The sequence below is a fragment of the Rutidosis leptorrhynchoides genome, chromosome 10, assembly GCF_046630445.1.
Source record: "Rutidosis leptorrhynchoides isolate AG116_Rl617_1_P2 chromosome 10, CSIRO_AGI_Rlap_v1, whole genome shotgun sequence".
Taxonomy (NCBI): Eukaryota; Viridiplantae; Streptophyta; class Magnoliopsida; order Asterales; family Asteraceae; genus Rutidosis; species Rutidosis leptorrhynchoides.
The window spans coordinates 213,863,287-213,883,451 of NC_092342.1; the positions used below are offsets into that span (position 1 = coordinate 213,863,287).

The 20,165-nt window shown below is 33.8% G+C and overlaps 2 protein-coding genes and 1 non-coding gene across 4 annotated transcripts; 2 read left to right on the plus strand and 1 right to left on the minus strand.

The window, feature by feature from the left end:
- Nucleotides 1–3,431: 3,431 nt before the first annotated feature.
- On the plus strand, nt 3,432–9,362 carry LOC139872260 (ATPase GET3A-like). Of its 2 annotated transcripts, XM_071860101.1 has the most exons (7): nt 3,432–3,878; nt 5,584–5,708; nt 6,453–6,603; nt 7,264–7,374; nt 7,500–7,638; nt 7,792–7,907; nt 9,017–9,362. In XM_071860101.1, the coding sequence occupies exons 1-7, from the start codon at nt 3,618–3,620 to the stop codon at nt 9,194–9,196; spliced, it is 1,083 nt and encodes a 360-aa protein (XP_071716202.1). In that variant the 5' UTR covers nt 3,432–3,617; the 3' UTR covers nt 9,197–9,362. The 2 variants fall into 2 exon arrangements, with proteins under 2 accessions (XP_071716202.1, XP_071716203.1); XM_071860102.1 differs by lacking the exon at nt 5,584–5,708 and having other exon boundaries at nt 3,664–3,878.
- A 2,094-nt stretch (nt 9,363–11,456) lies between these two features.
- Nucleotides 11,457–11,537, plus strand: TRNAL-AAG (transfer RNA leucine (anticodon AAG)). The gene has a single exon. It is a non-coding gene; the product is annotated as a tRNA-Leu (tRNA).
- Nucleotides 11,538–11,712: 175 nt separating this feature from the next.
- Nucleotides 11,713–18,845, minus strand: LOC139872204 (phospholipase D gamma 1-like). Its single transcript, XM_071860044.1, has 10 exons — nt 16,956–18,845; nt 16,752–16,868; nt 15,899–16,093; nt 15,532–15,780; nt 15,364–15,432; nt 13,723–13,870; nt 13,485–13,633; nt 13,070–13,246; nt 12,351–12,548; nt 11,713–12,237 (listed from the first exon to the last, which is right to left on the minus strand). Exons 1-10 carry the CDS (start codon nt 18,612–18,614, stop codon nt 11,944–11,946), a joined length of 3,255 nt encoding a protein of 1,084 aa, XP_071716145.1. The 5' UTR covers nt 18,615–18,845; the 3' UTR covers nt 11,713–11,943.
- Between the last annotated feature and the right edge of the window lie 1,320 nt (nt 18,846–20,165).

The window sequence follows — 20,165 nt, forward strand, 5'->3', positions numbered from 1 at the left end:
ACGTTTTTCAAAGACTGCATTCATTTTTAAAACAAACCATAACCTTTATTTCATAAATAAAGGTTTAAAAAGCTTTACGTAGATTATCAAATAATGATAATCTAAAATATCCTGTTTACACACGACCATTACATAATGGTTTACAATACAAATATGTTACATCGAAATCAGTTTCTTGAATGCAGTTTTTACACAATATCATACAAACATGGACTCCAAATCTTGTCCTTATTTTAGTATGCAACAGCGGAAGCTCTTAATATTCACCTGAGAATAAACATGCTTTAAACGTCAACAAAAATGTTGGTGAGTTATAGGTTTAACCTATATATATCAAATCGTAACAATAGACCACAAGATTTCATATTTCAATACACATCCCATACATAGAGATAAAAATCATTCATATGGTGAACACCTGGTAACCGACAATAACAAGATGCATATATAAGAATATCCCCATCATTCCGGGACACCCTTCGGATATGATATAAATTTCGAAGTACTAAAGCATCCGGTACTTTGGATGGGGTTTGTTAGGCCCAATAGATCTATCTTTAGGATTCGCGTCAATTAGGGTGTCTGTTCCCTAATTCTTAGATTACCAGACTTAATAAAAAGGGGCATATTCGATTTCGATAATTCAACCATAGAATGTAGTTTCACGTACTTGTGTCTATTTTGTAAATCATTTATAAAACCTGCATGTATTCTCATCCCAAAAATATTAGATTTTAAAAGTGGGACTATAACTCACTTTCACAGATTTTTACTTCGTCGGGAAGTAAGACTTGGCCACTGGTTGATTCACGAACCTATAACAATATATACATATATATCAAAGTATGTTCAAAATATATTTACAACACTTTTAATATATTTTGATGTTTTAAGTTTATTAAGTCAGCTGTCCTCGTTAGTAACCTACAACTAGTTGTCCACAGTTAGATGTACAGAAATAAATCGATAAATATTATCTTGAATCAATCCACGACCCAGTGTATACGTATCTCAGTATTGATCACAACTCAAACTATATATATTTTGGAATCAACCTCAACCCTGTATAGCTAACTCCAACATTCACATATAGAGTGTCTATGGTTGTTCCGAAATATATATAGATGTGTCGACATGATAGGTCGAAACATTGTATACGTGTCTATGGTATCTCAAGATTACATAATATATAATACAAGTTGATTAAGTTATGGTTGGAATAGATTTGTTACCAATTTTCACGTAGCTAAAATGAGAAAAATTATCCAATCTTGTTTTACCCATAACTTCTTCATTTTAAATCCGTTTTGAGTGAATCAAATTGCTATGGTTTCATATTGAACTCTATTTTATGAATCTAAACCAAAAAAGTATAGGTTTCTAGTCGGAAAAATAAGTTACAAGTCGTTTTTGTAAAGGTAGTCATTTCAGTCGAAAGAACGACGTCTAGATGACCATTTTAGAAAACATACTTTCACTTTGAGTTTAACCATAATTTTTGGATATAGTTTCATGTTCATAATAAAAATCATTTTCTCAGAATAACAACTTTTAAATCAAAGTTTATCATAGTTTTTAATTAACTAACCCAAAACAGCCCGCGGTGTTACTACGACGGCGTAAATCCGGTTTTACGGTGTTTTTCGTGTTTCTAGGTTTTAAATCATTAAGTTAGCATATCATATAGATATAGAACATGTGTTTAGTTGATTTTAAAAGTCAAGTTAGAAGGATTAACTTTTGTTTGCGAACAAGTTTAGAATTAACTAAACTATGTTCTAGTGATTACAAGTTTAAACCTTCGAATAAGATAGCTTTATATGTATGAATCGAATGATGTTATGAACATCATTACTACCTTAAGTTCCTTGGATGAACCTACTGGAAAAGAGAAAAATGGATCTAGCTTCAATGGATCCTTGGATGGCTCAAAGTTCTTGAAGCAAAATCATGACACGAAAACAAGTTCAAGTAAGATCATCACTTGAAATAAGATTGTTATAGTTATAGAAATTGAACCAAAGTTTGAATATGATTATTACCTTGTATTAGAATGATAACCTACTGTAAGAAACAAAGATTTCTTGAGGTTGGATGATCACCTTACAAGATTGGAAGTGAGCTAGCAAACTTGAAAGTATTCTTGATTTTATGAAACTAGAACTTTTGGAATTTATGAAGAACACTTAGAACTTGAAGATAGAACTTGAGAGAGTTCAATTAGATGAAGAAAATTGAAGAATGAAAGTGTTTGTAGGTGTTTTTGGTCGTTGGTGTATGGATTAGATATAAAGGATATGTAATTTTGTTTTCATGTAAATAAGTCATGAATGATTACTCATATTTTTGTAATCTTATGAGATATTTCATGCTAGTTGCCAAATGATGGTTCCCACATGTGTTAGGTGACTCACATGGGCTGCTAAGAGCTGATCATTGGAGTGTATATACCAATAGTACATACATCTAAAAGCTGTGTATTGTACGAGTACGAATACGGGTGCATACGAGTAGAATTGTTGATGAAACTGAACGAGAATGTAATTGTAAGCATTTTTGTTAAGTAGAAGTATTTTGATAAGTGTATTGAAGTCTTTCAAAAGTGTATAAATACATATTAAAACACTACATGTATATACATTTTAACTGAGTCGTTAAGTCATCGTTAGTCGTTACATGTAAGTGTTGTTTTGAAACCTTTAGGTTAACGATCTTGTTAAATGTTGTTAACCCAATGTTTATAATATCAAAAGAGATTTTAAATTATTATATTATCATGATATTATGATGTACGAATATCTCTTAATATGATATATATACATTAAATGTCGTTACAACGATAAACGTTACATATATGTCTCGTTTCAAAATCATTAAGTTAGTAGTCTTGTTTTTACATATGTAGTTCATTGTTAATATAATTAATGATATGTTTACTTATCATAATATCATGTTAACTATATATATAACCATATATATGTCATCATATAGTTTTTTTTTTTACAAGTTTTAACGTTCGTGAATCACCGGTCAACTTGGGTGGTCAATTGTCTATATGAAACCTATTTCAATTAATCAAGTCTTAACAAGTTTGATTGCTTAACATGTTGGAAACATTTAATCATGTAAACATCAATCTCAATTAATATATATAAACATGGAAAAGTTCGGGTCACTACAACAGCCCTTAGGGCCGTCGTTAAGAATTAAATTTGTGCATAAAACAGTAGTACATAAAAAGTAGTTTTTCACAGGAGTGGGTGGTTACTTTAAAGGTACAAATATTTCAAACGTGTCTGAATGGCTTAAAGACAGCCCTAAGGCTGTCATTAGTATTTTTCTTATCTTAATTAACCAAGACATAATATTTCGTTAATTTATACGGATTCTAAACTTTATGTCCAAGTTATAAACACACTCGATATGTTTATTTATTTTATTACTTTTCCGTATAAACCCAACAACCAGATCTACCCCAAACTAAACTAAACTAAACTAAACTAATCACATCAAAATCATGACAACAAAGAAACCCCATCACTAAAAATCCCTTTGAGTAGGGTTTGTGTAAGATTCTGTTTATATTCAAGAAAAAAAAAAAAAAAAACAGGGGAAAAATGGCTGGTAAAGAAGAAATACCAGAAGGAACAATACAGAATGTATTGGAACAAGATAGTTTAAAATGGGTATTTGTAGGTGGTAAAGGTGGTGTTGGTAAAACTACTTGTAGTTCTATTTTATCAATCTTATTGGCTTCTGTTAGATCCTCTGTTCTTATTATTTCAACTGACCCTGCTCATAATTTAAGTGATGCTTTTCAACAAAGATTCACAAAGTCTCCTACTTTGGTTAATGGCTTCTCTAATTTGTATGCCATGGTTAGTCTTTCCATACTTTTTTTTTTTTTTTTTTATATATATAATATTACAATTATGGATTTTAGACTTGTTTCAATTATTTTATCAATTAGGTTGTTGAATGGTGGTTATTTACATGTAAATAAAGTTATGATCTTGGGTGATGGGTCTTAATCTTGAATTTCTGTTTTTTTGGTTGACTTTAGGAGTTATGCGAATTGGGTGAGATTTAGGTTTTATTGTGAACTTAGTCAATTTTCAGATAAGAAAAAAATTGAAGTTTGCTTACAGTTATTAATATATCAAAGACTCCTCATTAGGGTGTCATTATGACATTATCCCTAAATAACTAGAAAATATGAATTTTAGTTAGTTCTTGCTTGAGCACCAATGACCTAATAGCTTAGTGTCAGCCGTTGCCTTAGAAGCTTGGGCCCACCATGTGGAAGCCTTTACCAAAATGGGTGCAGGTTCGAGTTCTACTCTTGGCAAAGATTTACAACCTTTGACCAAGTGGGATGATACTCTTCCTGCCACATGGGAGTATTCGGTGGAGGTATTTTACAGGCATTTGACTCTTATGCGTTGGGTTTGGTGGGTTTCCAAAGGTAACACAGGGTTTGGGTGTCGCTGACGATCTACACCTTTTGCCAACTCTTTCTTTTTTTTTGGAAAAAGGGGACGGTACCCCGGAGAATTTTAAATCAACAAAAAACGAAGAGTACATGGGGGGATGATTTTTAGTGAACCATCCGAAACACTTTTACACTTTTCAACCAAACTAGAAAGCATAGAAATCTATACATTCACCATAAATCATCCCTAAACCAATAAAAGACAAAGTCTATACAATCACCAATTCCATTCCTATATGACCTATGACTCATAACCAATTGAAGAACCACCTGCAAGAAATGACATTTTAAATTCAAATCACAATGCATACCTTTATACTTCAAAGTGATCCATATCCTTGGACATGACTCTAAAGTATCCTGCTCTTGATCTTTCAAATCTTTTAAACCTTTAATCTTTGACTCAAGAAAGACTTTGCTCCAAAAGACACACCAACATTTCCAGAATGGGATACCTACAAAATTTAACAAACAAAAATACCAAGTAACCATATAATGTTCTAATTTTACACATATTCCTTAAAATTCCTAACCAATGACCACGAACAGTTTGACTAATATAAGTCAAACCTGCATATAACCAAAAAACCCTATACCACAAGATCCACCTACATATCCAGCAGTAAATTGACTCAACCATTTAAACTAGTATTTATTTGAACCATGACACTCTCCATACCAAAATTCCAAATACCAGCTGCATTTCTGACCTGATCTGAGTTGTTTATTTTAAGACCCTCTAGCCTTAACCTAATCACTTCTTGAATAACACTACAAACGACATCAACTGTTCTTCGTTCACCTTTAAAAATTCTGAAATTTCTTTCCTGCCAAATGAAGTATATCAGCTACCACCAATCTCCCAATAATACTCCATATGGACTTGTTACATGGGATTTTAGCCAACTCTTTCTTTAGCTAACAAGTTTACCAACTTTTATGCTACAATGAGTGTTTTGTAACTGATATAACATTAAGAATTGATTAAAGCATTTTGGCGTTATGTTAACTTATGGTTTACATGATCTGGATTAAGAGTAATCGATTTACCAATTGATAAAAACATGTTAATTTTCCGTTCTGTCTTGCAGGAGGTGGATCCCACAGTGGAGAATGAAGATACGGGTAGTTCGGATGGAATGGATGGTTTCCTGTCAGATTTAGCAAATTCAATTCCTGGTATTGATGAGGCTATGAGCTTTGCTGAGATGCTAAAGTGAGTGTCGGTTTTCAATAAATTTCAAAAGGACAAAAATAACTAACTAAGCTTCAAAAAGCTGTTAAATAGTTACTTACTGTCTTATATCAATCCAAGTTATCCTGTTATTTAAGGTTGCAATAATCGCTCTCCGTGGAGTATTCGGTCGGGACTTTTTAGGGAGTGTTCGGCAACTCGAGGAGTACTTGTATGCTGACCAAGTTTGAATTTGACCGATTTTGACTATTTCCTGAGCAATCCCGAGTTTTAGCCGGCTTTGTCCGAGTACCCTCGCCGAGTTGAAAAACCAAGTACTTTGAGTTCCACAACTCTGGAAATTAATCCTCTTTTCGTTTTATAAAAGGTTTGAAACCTTGGATCTTTTAAAAAGTTAGAGGATAGGAACCTTTTAAGCCTTCAGATGTTACGTTTTCCCTAATAGCATTGCTGAAATGTGAAAGAAAGTACTATTTTAGGTATGAGTTGTATTTAGCAGAAATATTCGGATGTTATTAAGATGTCTCAAGTACCCTTCGATGAAGGTGGAAGAAAAGATTTGTTTTACCAAAAGCGATATCATGTTTTATTTTCAGATAGGCTAAGGGTAACTAGGTATCCTGCCTTTGAAATTTACTAGCCGAATATTTAGGTGACATTGTTGGTGCAAATATATTTCCCTCGAAATGCCTAATGTTTTATAATCAGGTAAAGATTTGTACAATTCTAGTCTTTATCTTAAATATTTATTGATTGTGTTTTTAGGTTGGTGCAGACCATGGATTACTCGGTAATTGTTTTCGATACTGCTCCCACTGGTCATACACTTCGTTTACTGCAGTTTCCGTCAACATTAGAGAAAGGTCTTTCCAAAATGATGTCTTTAAAGAGTAAATTTGGTGGCTTGATTGGTCAGGTATATCTTTTGCCTTCCACAAAAATATATAAAAATAATTAATAAAAATAATTTACAGGACAAAGTAAGATGTTCAACACATGTGAGAATTTCAATTTTGCACTAGCCAAATTACTAGTTGAACTTATACCTACTTGTGTTGGGATTTCCTTTAACAATTTAAATTTGTCGATCACATGTTTATGGTGTGATAAGAAACGAAGATGTGATTACATGTCCCATTTGTATGATGTTGGTTGACATTAAGATCTGATTGTGGGTCCCACTTAACTATTAAATGAGTAGAACCTCTAAATACTCCGTATTTACGATCCTTTGTCCTAAGAACAAGCACTGGGTAGTTGGGTACCAACAGTCAAATCTTTATTTTTCCTCGGGGTGGTGATTTGTATACCAAAGTTATAGTATGTTGTAATTGTACCATCAGCTTTAACTCTTGTACATTTTGGTGTATCAATCACGTTTGTTGTTCTGCAACCCACTTCTTGGTTTTGGAAGTTCTCGCGATAATTCTTGTTTTCTTAAGTGCTCTTAAATGGGATTATAAAAGACATAATTCTTGTTTTCTTAAGTGCTCTTAAATGGGATTATAAAAGACTTGATATATGTAGTTTTGTTAATGCAACTCAACTTTTGCATATTGATAACAATTAATGGCAGATGACTCGTATGTTTGGTGTTGGAGAAGAGTTTGGCGAGGATGCAATCTTGGGAAGACTCGAGGGTATGAAAGACGTTATAGAACAAGTGAACAAGCAATTCAAAGATCCGGTACTCTTTTATCGGTTAAATCCTATAATACCCTTAAGTTGCAACAAGTCGAAATGAATCTTGTAACAATAAACATGGACAAATAAGCTAATTTTAACATATAAAATAATTCCTCTCTAATGCAGGATTTGACGACTTTCGTGTGCGTGTGTATCCCTGAATTCCTCTCGTTATATGAGACGGAGAGACTAGTGCAAGAACTCACAAAATTTGAGATCGACACACATAATATTATTATAAACCAAGTGCTTTTCGATGAAGAAGGTACAGCCTCTCAATTTCTCATGTTTTTTGTGAGGTTAGATTTAGGGATTGAGTTCTTGATTTTGTAGGTGTCTTTTTTATATGAATGCAATATGTTAATTGAGATTTGAAATATAATGCGTACACGAATCTTTTTATGGCTTTTAATTCAAGGTGTTGAATCGAAGCTGCTCAAAGCTCGGATGAAAATGCAACAAAAATATCTAGACCAGTTCTATATGTTGTATGATGATTTCAATATTACAAAGTTACCATTGCTGCCACAAGAGGTACATGATTCATTACTAGTTACGAGTTAGCATTTTCTTGATTAACTATATCTGTAAATGACTAAATGGTACTTTCTGTTTCAAAAAGTCAAAAGTTTGACTTTTGAGAGTCAATTGACACTTTTTTTTTTTTTTTTTTTTTCATTTTGGTCATTAATTATGCATGAGGGTCTTTCTTTTTCATTTTGAGCAATGTTTATTTACATTAAATCGTAACTACCTTTAAAATATCTAGATTTTGAAACTAAAAGCAATAGCTCCAAGAGCAACCATTGTTGCTGAACCCGGAATTACTCGGCGAGTACTCGGTTTTTGCAAGTCTGGAGTACTCTGCGAGTACTCGGTTAAACTCAGCCAAAACCCGGGATTACTCGGAAAATGGTTCAATATTCGGCCAAAACTCATTCAAAATCGGTCAAAGTCAAGCTTGGTCAACATCCGAGTACCTCCAGTTTCCGAGCATTCCCTAAAAGGTCCGGACCCCGAGTAGCGTTTTTTGCAACCTTGGCTTTAATTTGGTTTTAGAAATTCCAAATGTAAAAGGTTTGACTCCCAAAAGTGGACTTCCTTCTTGGAGTTAATCAAACATCAAAAGGATTTTGTTTTTCATAATCCAAGATGGAACCTTTTTAAAGTAAATGGACTAATCTACCCTCAGAAACTTCTCGGTGTTTTCTTCTGATTGTATCAAGCATTTTACTTTGTTTCCTTTGTTGATTGCTAGTAGCAGTCAGTTGTTCTTTCTCTTAAAAGCTTTGTATTTATCCGTATGGAATTTCCTATTTTCAGTCTGTTTCTCAGCACATTTTTTTAGTTACCTTTCGGGCCCCACGTGATCCAAATCGCTATGCGTATGGAATTTCCTAATCTCGAGACGACAACTCGTTTTGCGAGTTGCATGGAGTCGTGCATGGTGAACCTCCGTGGCCGCAAGGTGGCAATTCACTTTGCGAATAAATTGACACGACCTGTTGAGTAGTCAACCCTATTGGCAACCTAGGAATGCCACTCCGCAACCCCTTACGGTTTAATTTCTCAGCACATATGGTGAACCCGAAAATTGAATTTTTTGTAATGATGGGCTAATGAACATCTGTTTTAACTAACAGGTTTGTGGAGTTGAAGCATTAAAAGCATTTTCACAACATTTTTTGAAACCGTATCAACCGTTGGTTACTCGAGGTACAGTAGAAGAGTTAGAAGTAAGAATTTTGAGACTCCGAGAACAACTTAAAGAAGCTGAGTCTGAACTAGAAAAGGCAAGGAAAGGGAAACAACCCATTAATTAATTAATTAATTAATGATTGGAATGTTATGCCCTACTAGAGTTTCGTACATCAAAATTATGATAAATTATGTATAATTCCTATTTTTGTTTGGTCTATTTCTGTCATGGAAAATCGTTTTGATGATGATAATGAATTAAACACATAACGTGCTCAAATTAACAAGTTGTTTATATGAGAAGAGTTGAATAATCAAGTGTTTAAAGTTTCCTATTTCCGAAAAGAACTATATTAAACAAAGGAGACTTTCATCACATGATAAAAGAAACCCAGAAACATATGAGACACGGACGAACCGAAACACAACAAAAACAAAAACACAAACCAACAACAATCAAGACAACGAGAGAAAACAAGGCGCGGACGAAACTAACCAACACAACAAACCAACAAACAAACAAAAAGAGAAAAAAAGAAGAAAGTAACCTCACCCACTTTAGCCTTCTTTTTTTGACCAAATCCGACAAAGCTTAAACGGACATGTAAACATCTTGAGCCTTTTCCACTGAGATTTGAACATTTTCGTTGATCGAATCACCTTTAGATGCATCCACAAAACCCACATTACGTCCCGCCACATAAAATCTCATAAAGTGTTTAAAGTGGAAACATTGTTTATCGAAAATCTTAATCATTTTAGGGTGCGTTTGATAAAACTGAATGATTTAGTGCTGAATGGTTCAGAACCTCTGAATAAAGTTTGCTCTGAATGAAAATAAGCTGTTTGATAATTATTTAGAATAAACGATATAAAATGAGTAAAACTACCTTATTAACGTGTTACATTAATAAAAAATTTAATATACTTATTAGTTAAGTGATCAGGATATGATTTCAGGACAACATTACAGAAAATTTAGGCTCTTAATGGTTAAGAGAGTGTTTCTGCTCTGAATTCTGAATCATTCAGCACCATATGTCATTCAGATGTCAGAAACAAACGCACTGAATGTTGAATGGTTCAGCATTCAGTGCTGAACCATTCCATTAAGAGGTAAACAAACGCACCCTTAGTTCGTGTTATAAGTTATGAAACACAACTTTTGTATGTAATAGAATATTTTTTTTTTTTTTTTTTTTGAAAGGCAATGTTAGTGGTTAGAAGTTAATTCACGAAAATCCCCCCCCCCCCCCCCCCCGAGACTCGAACCCTGGTCTCCTCGAACACCATGTTAACATGGTGACCAATGAGGCAAAGCCCCATTGGCGTATGTAATAGAATATGCAAGTAGGATAAACTAGTTTGATGCTTTTGAATGAAAAGAGTTAGAATATTCATATTTATAGATTGTTGTTGTTCAATCTTCAATTGAAGTCGATATTAATAACATATATCCAGGGACGGGCCTAGGGTAGGGTGGCGTGGCATGTGCAACTGCACTGGGCATCACAAATTCAGGGACATCAAATTTTCAAGATCCGTTATTCTGAAATTTTGAAATAAACATTAGAATTTTTGAAAGAAAAACTCGAATTTTTGAGTAAGTTTAATTTAACTCGCAGGAGGTGAGATGAAAAAGATGGTAAGATGGAAAGTAATGGTAATCGGGGATGATAGAAACGTGGGCCCTGACTACTATTGCCTTTTCTTTGATTATTTTATTTTTATTTTATAATATAATAATAAAGGCTAGGGGAGTATATCGATGCGATGAGTTCACGCACTCATCAACGTAATAAATTATTTTTTTTCTTCATATTTTATTGTTATTTATCTATAAAAAAGAAAATTAATATATTGCTTATCGCTAAAATGTTACGGTCTTACGGAGTAGTACCTAATAAGCTGTGAGACTTTTATTCAAAATACATTTTTATTAATTTTTTCTTAATTCATAATTCGTAATCTTATTAACGATTAGTATTAGAATTACATGTTATAGTTATTTTTTAATCAATACGATTCATCTATCTATTGAAATTTAATAATAAAAGCAAAGCTAGTGAATTCATTTTAACTCAATAAACATATAAAGTTAACATTTAAATACAGATAGATTGGATTGCATTTCTCTCTACAAATTGTATTGTATATATTCATTAAAAATCGACTAATTTGACTAGGTTCCAAACACTTAAAAATATTGTGTTTTTGTTGGATAAAACTTTTGTCAAAGGGCATATTTTCGACAATCCTGCACTGTAATCCAAATTCTTAGGACCAGCCATGCATATACGATATGAGCATATTGATTATTACTGGTACAGAATAAAACTGTTGCTATTGTTCAAATATTTTATTTTCAAAAATAGTTGATAAAACGTTGAGATGGCCGAGTTGGTCTAAGGCGCCAGATTAAGGTTCTGGTCCGAAAGGGCGTGGGTTCAAATCCCACTCTCAACAAAATACTTTTTTTAGTTTTTTCTGTTTTCAAGACCTCTTGAAACAACCGAAATCTAGCCTTTCCCCCTCATGTTTCAGCACATATAATGGAACTTTTAGTAGGATACAAGTGCCCATTTGACTCTTGACATACTAATGACTGAACTTTTCGGTTGTGTTTACAGGTCGGTTCAAATGTTTTACAAGTCCTAAATCTTGGAATTTGATTGATGGAGATCAATATATAAACGGAAATATACAACTTCAAACAGGACATAAAGATCTCTATTTGCAACAAACAACCGAAAATAACACTATACACCAAAATTCGTTCTGCAGACGCAAGCTGTTAATCTAGAAAAAACCTGAATATCTCAAGAACCCTAATCCTAACAAGTAAAATACTATCCAAAAACGGATCCACTCATCAAATAGTCAAATTCTCTTGAATGCCAAGGAACGACCCGATGATTTGACCGCCCACATCTGGGAAATTTACATGTCCTGGAAGAGATTTAACCTTCCCCTTTTGATCGACTTCGACGGGATATTTCAAAAGATGGCCCCTCATTTCAGTTACCTCATCAGCTGCAAATTGTTTCCAGTTAGCTTCGGATAACGCTCTCACATGTCGTACACACTCGATAGATTCTGGTTGTGTAAAACGGTCATCAACAAGACCAAGATGCTCCGCCCAAAGAGACATTCGGTACCCATATACCTAGAAAAGAAAATCATAATAAATTTTTTATAAGATTTTAGAATTTCGATGCCAACTTTCAGCGTGGGATAATAAGTTCTACTAATAATAAAAAAAATAAAATAAATGGTTACCTGTCCTCGCGGACTGGAGAGTTTGGTCCCCCATGTATGATTTGGTTGGTAAGCTCCCATTGCAATCTCCGTGTCTCGAGTTCCCTCCATAGAGCGTTGATTTATGTTAGCGGATCCGATTATTACATATTCGTCATCAACTATCATACCTTTTGAATGAACGTAAATCATGAATCTCCGGTTCTTACGAGCAAGACCCTGCAATAAAAATAATAACAACTTTGTTAGCTTTAATGAAGTTCAAGGATATGAGTAAAGGGTCGTTAAAAATCAATATTTTTTTTGAGAATTAATGATGAATATAATGTGATGCTAGAGGTTACAACACAGACACAATCGTTATTTATATTTTTTTCGCAGTTTGATAATTTAATCAAATATTAATGTAGCCTAATAGTGCTTCATAGATGATATCGGTTTCACGTGGTGTCGACTTGTAGCATGACGTTTAAAAAGGTCAAAGAGACTAATTACAAATCAAGATGGTATGATAAATACTAATCACAATAATCACTATAAAAATGCACATCCAAACATCCATGATATATATGTCTACAAAAGCAGATAAATACTCGCTCCGTCCAAAATAACTGTCAGTGTCAGTTTCCAACTTTGACTTTAAATATTTTCTTTGTGATATATATTCGATGAACTTTATATAATATTTAAATTTAAATATAATAATAGACAAAAAGTTATAGTAGAAAAATAGGTCAAACCTGCGGTGAATTTCCGGTACCGGGGCTCTCCACAGCGATATTAACCTGTGGAACAGTGTCTTCACGGTTCCCAAGACAAAAAAAATTCAAATAATCTTGCGGTGAAAATGCTCCCTCGAGCCCTACTTCTACTAACGCCTTATGTATGGTCTCATACATCATTGTCATCGTCTTGTTCTGCAAAGTAAAAAGGATTTTCAACATTTCATATTAGCATTTCATAAACAAACAATGCTAATTGACCATTTGAAGTCAAACATACCAATTTTCAACATCAAGATTATATCTATTCTTTAGTGTTTTCATCAAGAAAAATTATATAAATTGAAATTTTAGAAATTTATAGCATTATAGAGAACAAAAAAGTTGCATAATATTGGTATTAATTTAGTCAAAGCTATATATGTGTGTATACCTGCCAAAATAGAATACGTTGTGTAGCAGAGCCTGTAGGGACACCCTCAGGCCACATAGGGATAACGACATATACAGCGAACCTTTCATGTGCTCTAATTTTACTAGCGATTTTAAGCGCAATTTCCATAGGAATCAAATTGTTGGCACCTAAGACACAAAATATTATGGCAAAGAGTGATTAATAATACTCATGAGTTCATATGCAATGAGTATAATTTAAAAGAAATTTTTCTTACCCACGTCTTTATATGAACTCCAATTGTATGACGATCCAATGAAATATTGATTTTCAATATAAATGAAATGTTGGGCAGAACGGATAGCCTTTACGTATGCCGAATGTATGCTCATATCAATCATCACATTCTTCCCACAAACCAAATTCTGTTTATACAAGTTTAATTTCAGGAATTTATTCATTGCTGAAGACAATATCTATCTATAAATAGAGAAAAGCACACTATATATTACATATATTAAATGGGGGCTAATCAAGAGGGAAGTGAATTTTAGAAGGGAAGAGGGAAGTAATTTTTTCTTAATTTTAAAAAAAAAAGTTAGTTATGAACGTTAAGATATGGAGAAAATATCAACATTTAAAAAAGACACTTAGTGATTAATGTTATTATTTTGACCGGAAAATGCTCGAAAAATAACATTCATCGTTATTCCTGATGACGTATGGTATAATATTCATCGTGATGAATGTTATTCTTCGAGCGTTTAGTGGTCAAAATAATAACATTCATCACAAAGTAAGTGTCTTTTTTAAATGTTCATATTTTCACCTGATCTTAACGTTCGTGAAATTTTTCTAAAAACAATAAAAAAAATTACTTCCCACTTCCCTCCTAAAATCTTTTATTCTTCGAGTGTTTTCTGGTCAAAATAATAACATTCATCACGTCTTTTTTAAATGTTCATATTTTCACCTGATCTTAACGTTTGTGAAATTTTCTAAAAACAATAAAAAAGAATTACTTCCCACTTCCCTCCTAAAATCTACTTCCCTCTTGATTAAAACACATATATTATATTATATTTATATTTTATATTTTATATACTACTTAATAGTAAAGCAAAAATAGAAGACACAAAATAGTACTACAAGTAAATCCGACGATTTCGACCCATAACTATATGAATGAGTCAATTCGGGTTATGTGTTAGTTATGATGGATCAAACATGTCAAATAAAAATTAAAGAATCTTAAAAGAAAGTGAGTCGAAAGTCACTAAAAGTGTATTACAAAGCGAAACAGCTCCTAAATCACTTAAAACATATTGTGTGATTAGAAGAATATTATAAAAAAGAACTACTTCCCACTTCCCTCCTAAAATCTACTTCCCTCTTGATTAAAACACATATATTATATTATATTTATATTTTATATACTACTTAAAAGTAAAGCAAAAATAGAAGACACAAAATAGTACTACAAGTAAATCTGACGATTTCGACCCATAACTATATGAATGAGTCAATTCGGGTTATGTGTTAGTTATGATGGATCAAACATGTCAAATAAAAATTAAAGAATCTTAAAAGAAAGTGAGTCGAAAGTCACTAAAAGTGTATTACAAAGCGAAACAGCTCCTAAATCACTTAAAACATATTGTGTGATTAGAAGATCTATTTTTGTAAAGATATTTGACACACTAATTATTTATTACAGAAAAAACTAAATAATTTGGACAAAAAAAGATTTTCAGGTCATCATGTCCCATTAGAACCTCGTAAATTACCCATTACAAACTCAACTGGTTTTATCCCGGTAGCCTGTTACCCAACGGCATAACCCGCCTATTTTTACTTCTATACTATTTAATTTTTTGAAAAGACTTAAAATTCCAAATAAAATGTTCATAACTCGCACCTTGGTGGTAGCTTCGATTGGATCCTTCGGAAAGCCTTTAACAGAGTTTGAATCAATTGACCGAAAAATCTGCATTGGGTAACAACAAATTATATCATTCGAAAAATATTAATGACAAAAAATAATAATGAAGAAAAATGTCGTCTAAGATGATATCGATTGATTCACCTGTACATGCCACCCTTCGGGATCATGGTCATTAACGTAAGGTAGCTCATTTATACCCAATAGTTCTGGCACCCTTTCTATTCTAAGTAATGCATCATCATATGAAGTCTTTAGTTTTTTCAGACCATGAGGTTTTGAAGCCTTTAACCATCGCTCTTCAAAGTTGGTTAAGACGTCGTAGGCAGCTGGACCATCAATTTTACTATGCATATCATGCCATGGTTCTCTTGGACAGCCCGTAAGATTCGTCTATTCAAAAAAATAATGTTATGTCCTCAATAAAAATCTATCTTTATATAGTCTAACTTGAATTAATCAAACTAGAAGTTAGAAAGAATAAAAATGAAAAAGAAAATAGAGTTATCACCGTGAAAGTAGGATTATGAAAGTCATCTGCATGCACTGTTTGTAGTGTTCTAAATAGCGGATGTTGTGGAGAGTCGTATCGGCCATCACATAGGTCAAGTCCTCCAACAAAAGCTATAATTCTTTTTTTACCATTTCCGGCATCAGTATCAACAATTACGGTTTTCTGGTGATGAGTATAGATAGCTCCAACTTCCTAAAAACAAAATAGAAGAAGAAATTATTAGCAGTCCCATTTAAAATATTTGGAAACAAATGAATAATTAAGACCTATCATTAATGATAAAATGCTTGCTTAATCATACTTGAATATTTTTATATGCCCATATGGTTGATACAGTTTAAGAAATGATGGTCTATGTCATGAGTTAGTTAATACACGTGCAGAACATGTGCAAAGTAGTTAACTGGTGTGCAAGTCACGAGAGAATAACATAATGTAATTGACTAACAGCATTAGTTACAGTTAGCTGGTTAACGATTGGATCTATAAATACCTAATGATCATGTTATAGTAGTTATCTTATGAATTGTGCAGTGTGTAAACACTCGTTCCCCCTCCTACTCTGTAATCTTTTGTGATTATCTTGATTCTCAATTAAGTATTCATTTTGTATCAATACTCAAGGCCTGATTCTGATTTCTAAGGCTTTCGATTTGATTACAACAACTCGATTTGTATGAATTCAGGAAGTTCATATCAGCCCATTATAAAAGGTGTAACCTTCTCATATCCATAAGAAGATTTCTAGTTATTACGTTATTAAAGATGTATAATTGATGCCTAATAGGCTAATATATACATTTTTTAAGTATAAAAAAACACACTAAGATTTTATTCAGTTCTTGCGTACCTGCTTTTTCATCCAACTAAGTCTTTTACCGGCCATACGAGTAACAAGCAATACTTGCACTGAAGAGTGCTTGAAAAACTGCCGAGTTTCTTCATCATGGGTAGCCATGAGTCCATCCTGAAGATAATATTATAATAACAACTATTATCTAACTTGAATTTAATTATCACGTCTGTTAAAATAATAAACAACAATACAACTTACTATTTTGTAGCCCAAAATTTTTCGGGAAGTAGGATCATCCCAAACAAGAAGCAAAACTCTCACACCTTCTTGTGATTTCAATTTCAAAAGTTCACCAAGAGAATATTCAGGTTTATTAGCCCTACGGACTAATTTCACTTGATGCCACACCGACCATCCCGTTATATAAATTAGATGTCGGGCCTTACTTATTGCATCAAATATGTCATTCCAACAAGACCCGTGAACATAGTGTGCACCTTGATCAAGCTTAAAATCCGGAAGACTCCCATCGTGCACACGTGCATCTTGATATAACGTCACCTTCCCACCTTGCCTTAATGGAAAATAAGTCCCGGGAACTGCGAAAAATTGAGGATCGGATCCAACCCCGTTATGATATAATCGTAATTTTTCCATTGAGAAGTATTGAATTGTGAGTCCCAAACCCGCCCCATTCTTACATGGTTTTCCATTTGTGCCGATTAACGGATAAAATCCTTCAACTCTATTTCCTGAGTATATTTGTTCAACGGGAATTGCAACAATTCCTATAAGTTGAGACCCAACAACATCACTATCTTTAACAAGAAAATGAACTTCAGCAGCATGATGAGCAACGGGGACGTTAAAATGTTGTTTCCAAACAGGATTTTCGCTGTTACTAATCACATAAGTCCTTCCAATCACCGCAGTTGTTACAGCAATAGAAACATACGGGTCACTAGTAATCTTATTTTTACTACCAGGTAATCTATTGAAAACTTCCCCCATTGTTTTATGAAACATATCCATATTTGGAAGATTTTTCGCTTCGTGAATCCATATATCTAAATTCCCGTGCAAAAGTAGAACTTTTAACGCCTTTTTAGAAGGCGTTAATGGAACCATTTGATACTGTTGATTGTTATTTGGATCAATAAATGAAGGCGCGTGCCCAAAATTTGGTTGTTGAGACAAATCAAGCGAACCACTATGAGAAAGAGACCCTCCATAGCCCGGTGAAGGCCCAAAAAAACTATTCGTATTCTCATATTTTGCACTCACACTTTGATAATTTGGGGCGGAGGGTGGTAATGCAGCCGCCGTAGATGCTGCTGGTGCAGGTGGAGATGCGGGGGCAGATGGTAAATTTTCCGACACAGATAAGTTCCCAAACTGATAATCTAAATGAGGGTACAATGGAGTCGAGCTACTTGACGAATAACCGTCATCGCTTAGTGAAGGGCGGTTGCTTGAAGCATTGGAACCACTAACACCATAGCTCGGGGTGGGCCCACCACTACCGCTTTCCGGGTAGTATTGATGGTAATTAGATTGGATTTCGGCAGGTGGTAATGGTGGGGCAGAGCTTTCTTGATGGTGTGGTGGGGGTGATTGATAGCCATATCCCTGAGGGTATTGATATGGTGGTGGTACACCGGGAAATGGTTGTTGAGGAGGGTAACCGTATCCCGGCGGGGCGGAATGCGGTGGTGGCGGCGATTGGTACGGATATGGTGAATATTGAGCTGAATTTGGAGGTGGATATTGGGGATAGTTTGAAGGTGGTGGATATGGAGATGAATTAGGAGGTGGGTATTGGGGATAATTAGCAGGTGGTGGATATGGAGCTGAATTTGGGTGGTAACCATAAGGGTATGGATTATAAGGAGATGAAGGATTATAGTTATTATCCATTCTACAACACTTAATGTATATATATAATACAGCAACAAATAAACCTAGGCTTGTTTCAAGTCCTACCGATCTCCAAAATGAATACCTTATCAAACTTAATGATCAAAATCAATACTTTTATCAAACACAATCATAAAAATCTATACTTTTATCAAACCCAATCATCAAAATCAAAACTTTTATGAAACCCAATCATCAAAATCAAAACTTTTATCAAACCCAAGCTTCAAAATCAAACTTTAACTACACCTACTGTATTAATTGGGATTTCTACAATAGATTTGAAATTCAAGAAATACCTTGAAAAGGAAGGATCTTGACGCGTGAAATGTGAAAAAGATACAGAATTGGGAAAAAGGGGTGATTTTGATTATAAATTAGGAGAAGAAATCAATGAAAATGATATGGAAATTGGTGTTGTTTCTTGTGTATTGATTTCGTAGGAAGGCGTCTAACCTATTAATTGCATCGTGGGTCATTAGCGTATTATTTAATGGTATTGAGGGTGACATCAGTCAAACATGATTAATTCAAGAATATTGAATCTTTGAGAACCACCTTTCAACTCGTATGTATTTTTAAGACTTTCAGCGCCATTAAACTGCCTAACCATAACAGCTTTGTTTTGGAGTTCATAAAGTGTATTAAGGTCATCCAAGCCATAAAAGTGTAAACTGACTCCCGAAAATAAATTTAAAGAAAAGGAGACACTCAAGCTTATAAATTACATTTTGATGTGCAACCCATCAAAGTGTTAACAAGCGTAAGTGATTTTCTCCGGTCAAAAACAAACGTCCGATTAGCAATGATTGTTCCGTGAGAATGTTCCCGTTTATTTACTCTTTGATATTCCTAAATTATTCAAATTTATCCTACACTTTTTAGAGCAATATCTATCAATTTGGCCAATAAACGTGACTTTTTCTCGCCCTAACACTAAGTGTGCTTTTTGGTTTTGGATAGTGTTACACCCGAAAACTGCTACAAAAGAAGATTTATTGAAGTGAATTTAGAAAAGAGATTAAAAGATAAAGATTTGGTGATTTTGGAAGCCCCGCCGCCGGCCAAGATATCTCAGCCACATGTTGAACGACTGGATAAAGAGAAGAAAGGAAGACAAATGGCGATGTCGCTGTTTTGGCCATAACTTACTCATCCAGACTCTGATTAAGGTGATTCAGAAGGCAAGACGACCACAATACAGAGTTCTACAACTTCCAAATTGTGGTTTGATGAGAAGACATTCCTAGTCGGTGGTTGAGCCATTTCAGGCGGCAGCAGAGGTCATTCCGGGTCAACAACATAGTCAAACCTTCTAAAATTTCAACCAAGTTAGTTACTTAGCCTCTAAGGTCAAAGTCACCTCATTTGCAAAAGACTTTAACATTCAAAACTGTAACTCATGAATGTAATGGCTTTTATGCCATTTTAATGTCATTTACACACTTGTTGACCACCACCTCCATACTTCTCCTATAACTTAAAGGCTTCGTCCCCATTTTCACCATCCGATTTTTATTTTCCTCTCAAAGAGTAACAGAATCCGACAAT

What these genes read in the sequence shown, in the direction of transcription:
- LOC139872204 (XM_071860044.1), bottom strand. Translation starts at nt 18,614, where the DNA reads ATGGATAATAACTATAATCCTTCATCTCCTTATAATCCATACCCTTAT. An exon ending in CCGAAGGGTGGCATGTACAG is followed by an intron (nt 15,433 to 15,531) that starts GTGAATCAATCG and finishes TACCCAATGCAG; the next exon opens with ATTTTTCGGTCAATTGATTC. An exon ending in GTACCGGAAATTCACCGCAG is followed by an intron (nt 12,549 to 13,069) that starts GTTTGACCTATT and finishes TTTTTATTGCAG; the next exon opens with GGTCTTGCTCGTAAGAACCG.
- LOC139872260 (XM_071860101.1), top strand. Translation starts at nt 3,618, where the DNA reads ATGGCTGGTAAAGAAGAAATACCAGAAGGAACAATACAGAATGTATTG. An exon ending in TCTCTAATTTGTATGCCATG is followed by an intron (nt 3,879 to 5,583) that starts GTTAGTCTTTCC and finishes TCTGTCTTGCAG; the next exon opens with GAGGTGGATCCCACAGTGGA. An exon ending in ACAAGCAATTCAAAGATCCG is followed by an intron (nt 7,375 to 7,499) that starts GTACTCTTTTAT and finishes TCTCTAATGCAG; the next exon opens with GATTTGACGACTTTCGTGTG.